The 2,881-nt window shown below is 40.8% G+C and overlaps 1 protein-coding gene across 1 annotated transcript in view; it reads left to right on the top strand.

The window, feature by feature from the left end:
• Window positions 1–2,881, top strand: part of LOC101998405 (interferon-induced very large GTPase 1-like) — a 10,727-nt gene that overhangs the window by 5,220 nt on the left and 2,626 nt on the right. Inside the window, 3 exon segments of the mRNA XM_013355532.2 lie at window positions 9–480; window positions 483–650; window positions 653–2,873. Of these exon segments, the coding sequence (XP_013210986.2) occupies window positions 9–480; window positions 483–650; window positions 653–2,873 (2,861 nt within the window).

Here is a 2,881-nt window from a genome sequence, read left to right as displayed (position 1 = left end):
TGATGGAGGGAGTGGTGGAGATCTCCTGGTTCTGTCCTGGGGGTCAAGGTGAGGACAGATTTGATAAGTGTGTGGCCTTCACCAATCTTCATGGAGATGCCAAGGACCATAGGCAACAACTCAGCTTCCTACAGGATGTCTCTTCTCTCATTGTGATCCTCGTGTGCACTTCTGATAACAATAAAGAAAACCAAAACCTTGTCAGACACCTGTGGCAGTCATAAAAACCTGTGATCTGCCTGATAGATGACAAAGAAAAAATCATGACTAATTGTTCAGACAGAAGGGTGAGGATTGGCATTAGGAATAGAAATGAAGCAGATTTAACAGAAGAACTCACGACTGCCATTGAACAGTTACTAGAAGTCTCTGGCACTGCTTTCAGTATAGAAGACTGTTCACAGATGGCTCAGAAACAAGGATTCATGATTGATGAAGATCAAAGAGCATTGAAGGAGGCCAAAGATAAAGCACAGACAAATAGGAAATCCTGGAGCAATCCAAGGTATCTCAGATTAAAGAAAACTTGCTGCCTCTTCAGGGACAACTGTGGCACCATTGGTGTAAGAAAGACAAAGAACTCTATCATCTGCAAGAAAAAGGGCATCGGACCATTGAACAACACAAGAGTGACATTCAGAAAGAAAAACAAAAATACGGTGGCAGCAGTTTAAAAAGGCCTTCCCTATCAATGATTTCATGAAATCTGTCCTACACATTCTCAAAGAAGAGTCAGAAAATGATCTCAAATTCTACTTCTTATACTGGTTAAGTGTGGTTTTGGAAAATCTAACTATAGAACACTTGGAAATTTTACATGGAAAACAACAATATTTGTGGTCACAAGTACAGGCAGAAAAGCAGAATGCACAGAAGAGCAGCTCCCTGACACTCTGGCAGAAGCAGATAGAAGCCATCTCTACCAAGATTCTTAACTGCACTTTAGGAATTGAGCACCTTCTCTGAGAAGTTGGCCAGATCTATGAAGCTCTGGAAGAAGTTTCCTCCTCTAGAGACAGGCTTTTTCTCTGCCTCCCCCAGATTGCTGCAAACTTGATGGTAGCTGGGGTTCCCATTGAGCTGATGGATGGGGATGCTTCATATGTGCCTCTAAAGTGGGTGACAGCTGTTTTGGACAAGATCTCAGAGAAGGTGGGAGATAAAAGACTGTTTGTTCTCTCTGTCCTTGGCCTACAGAGCTCAGGAAAATCCACCCTACTGAATTCACTGTTTGGCCTGCAGTTCACAGCCAGTGCAGGCAGGTGCACCAAGGGGGCATACATGCAGCTCCTGAAGGTGGAAGAGACATTCACAGAGGAACTTGGCTTCGATTTTATGCTCATTGTGGACACAGAAGGACTTCGGGCTCCAGAACTCAACAACAAATCCCAGAATTGGGACAATGAGTTGTCAACATTCGTTACTGGTCTTGGAAACTTGACTCTGATCAATATTTTTGGGGAGAATCCAGCAGAGATGCAGGATATCCTTCAAATAGTTGTTCAGGCTTTTCTCAGAATGAAACAAGTGAAAATCTCCCCCAGTTGCATCTTTGTCCATCAGAATGTGGGAGAAGTTACAGCTAAAGACCAAACTGTGGAAGGACGAAGGAGACTAGAGCAGAGACTGGATGAAATGACAGCATTAGCTGCTGAACAGGAAGAGTGCTCAAACATAACCCGCTTCTGTGATGTAATTAAATTTGATGTCAATAGTCATGTCTACTACTTTGCTCACCTCTGGGATGACAATCCCTCAATGGCTCCTCCCAATCCTCACTATAGCCACAACGTCCAGGAGTTAAAAACTGGGATTCTTAGGACTGCCCAGCAGGAATTTAGAGGAAGGATCTTGAAGATCTCAGATGTGAAATTCCGAGTTCAGGATTTGTGGAAAGCACTGGTCAGCGAGAACTTCATTTTCAGTTTCAGGAACACCCAAGAGGTCATAGTCATGAGCAAACTGGAAACCATTCATAGCAACTGGACCTGGGAGCTGAGGAGTTATGTGCTGGACTTACAGAATCAGCTGAACAATCAGATTCAGAATGGAAAGATCCCGACTCTCACAATGAATACACTAGAGGGTCCAGTCAGTACAAAATATGAAATCATCAAGCAAAAATTTGACAAGTATTTTCAAGAAGACCCAGATAGTGAAACATTGGTTCAATGGAAAGCACATTTTGAAAATAAGCTATTAATGCTTAAAGATGCACTTATTTCAGACACCAGAAGGATATGCAATGAACTCATCAGTCTTAAACAAAGCCAAGAAAGACTAGATAATCAAAAGTCACAATATGAAAGGGAACTGTTAGAGATGAGCCAAAAGTTGGCTTTGAGTGTGAAGGGTAAAGAATTAAGTGATGAAGAGTTGCGTGAGAAATTCAATGAAGTTTGGACAAATTGGATCTACAATGTGTCTTCTACTGTACCCCTTGTCACAGAGCCTGATATTGATTCAGATGCTGAAAATATTTTCCTACTGTGTTTCAGAAAGGACAAAAATATCACAGAAAGACTAAAGAAAAAGAATGGAGAAATGTTTGACATCAATTATGACAAGCATGTCCAAATGAAAACAAGATATTATATAATTTCAAAAAGTTTAGAACCTTGCCATAAAGAGTCAATTAATGCAACTACCAACAACATTTATTTAAGATTTGATGATATAATTAAAAACATTTGGAAGCAAAAGCGTGATTACAGTCAGCATGATTTTCATAAAATCCCGATGATAATAGAAAATGAACTGAAAGCTGTTTCTCCTGAGGAAGAATACACATTTACCAGAGACTACACCATTGACTTATCCTTGTGCTTATTCCAAAGGGCATCTAAGAGTTTTAGAGAAATTCATGATGCCCTACTCTAAG

The sequence above is a fragment of the Microtus ochrogaster genome, unplaced genomic scaffold, assembly GCF_000317375.1.
Source record: "Microtus ochrogaster isolate Prairie Vole_2 unplaced genomic scaffold, MicOch1.0 UNK162, whole genome shotgun sequence".
Lineage (NCBI taxonomy): Eukaryota > Metazoa > Chordata > Mammalia > Rodentia > Cricetidae > Microtus > Microtus ochrogaster.
This window is presented reverse-complemented; position numbering and strand designations above follow the sequence as displayed.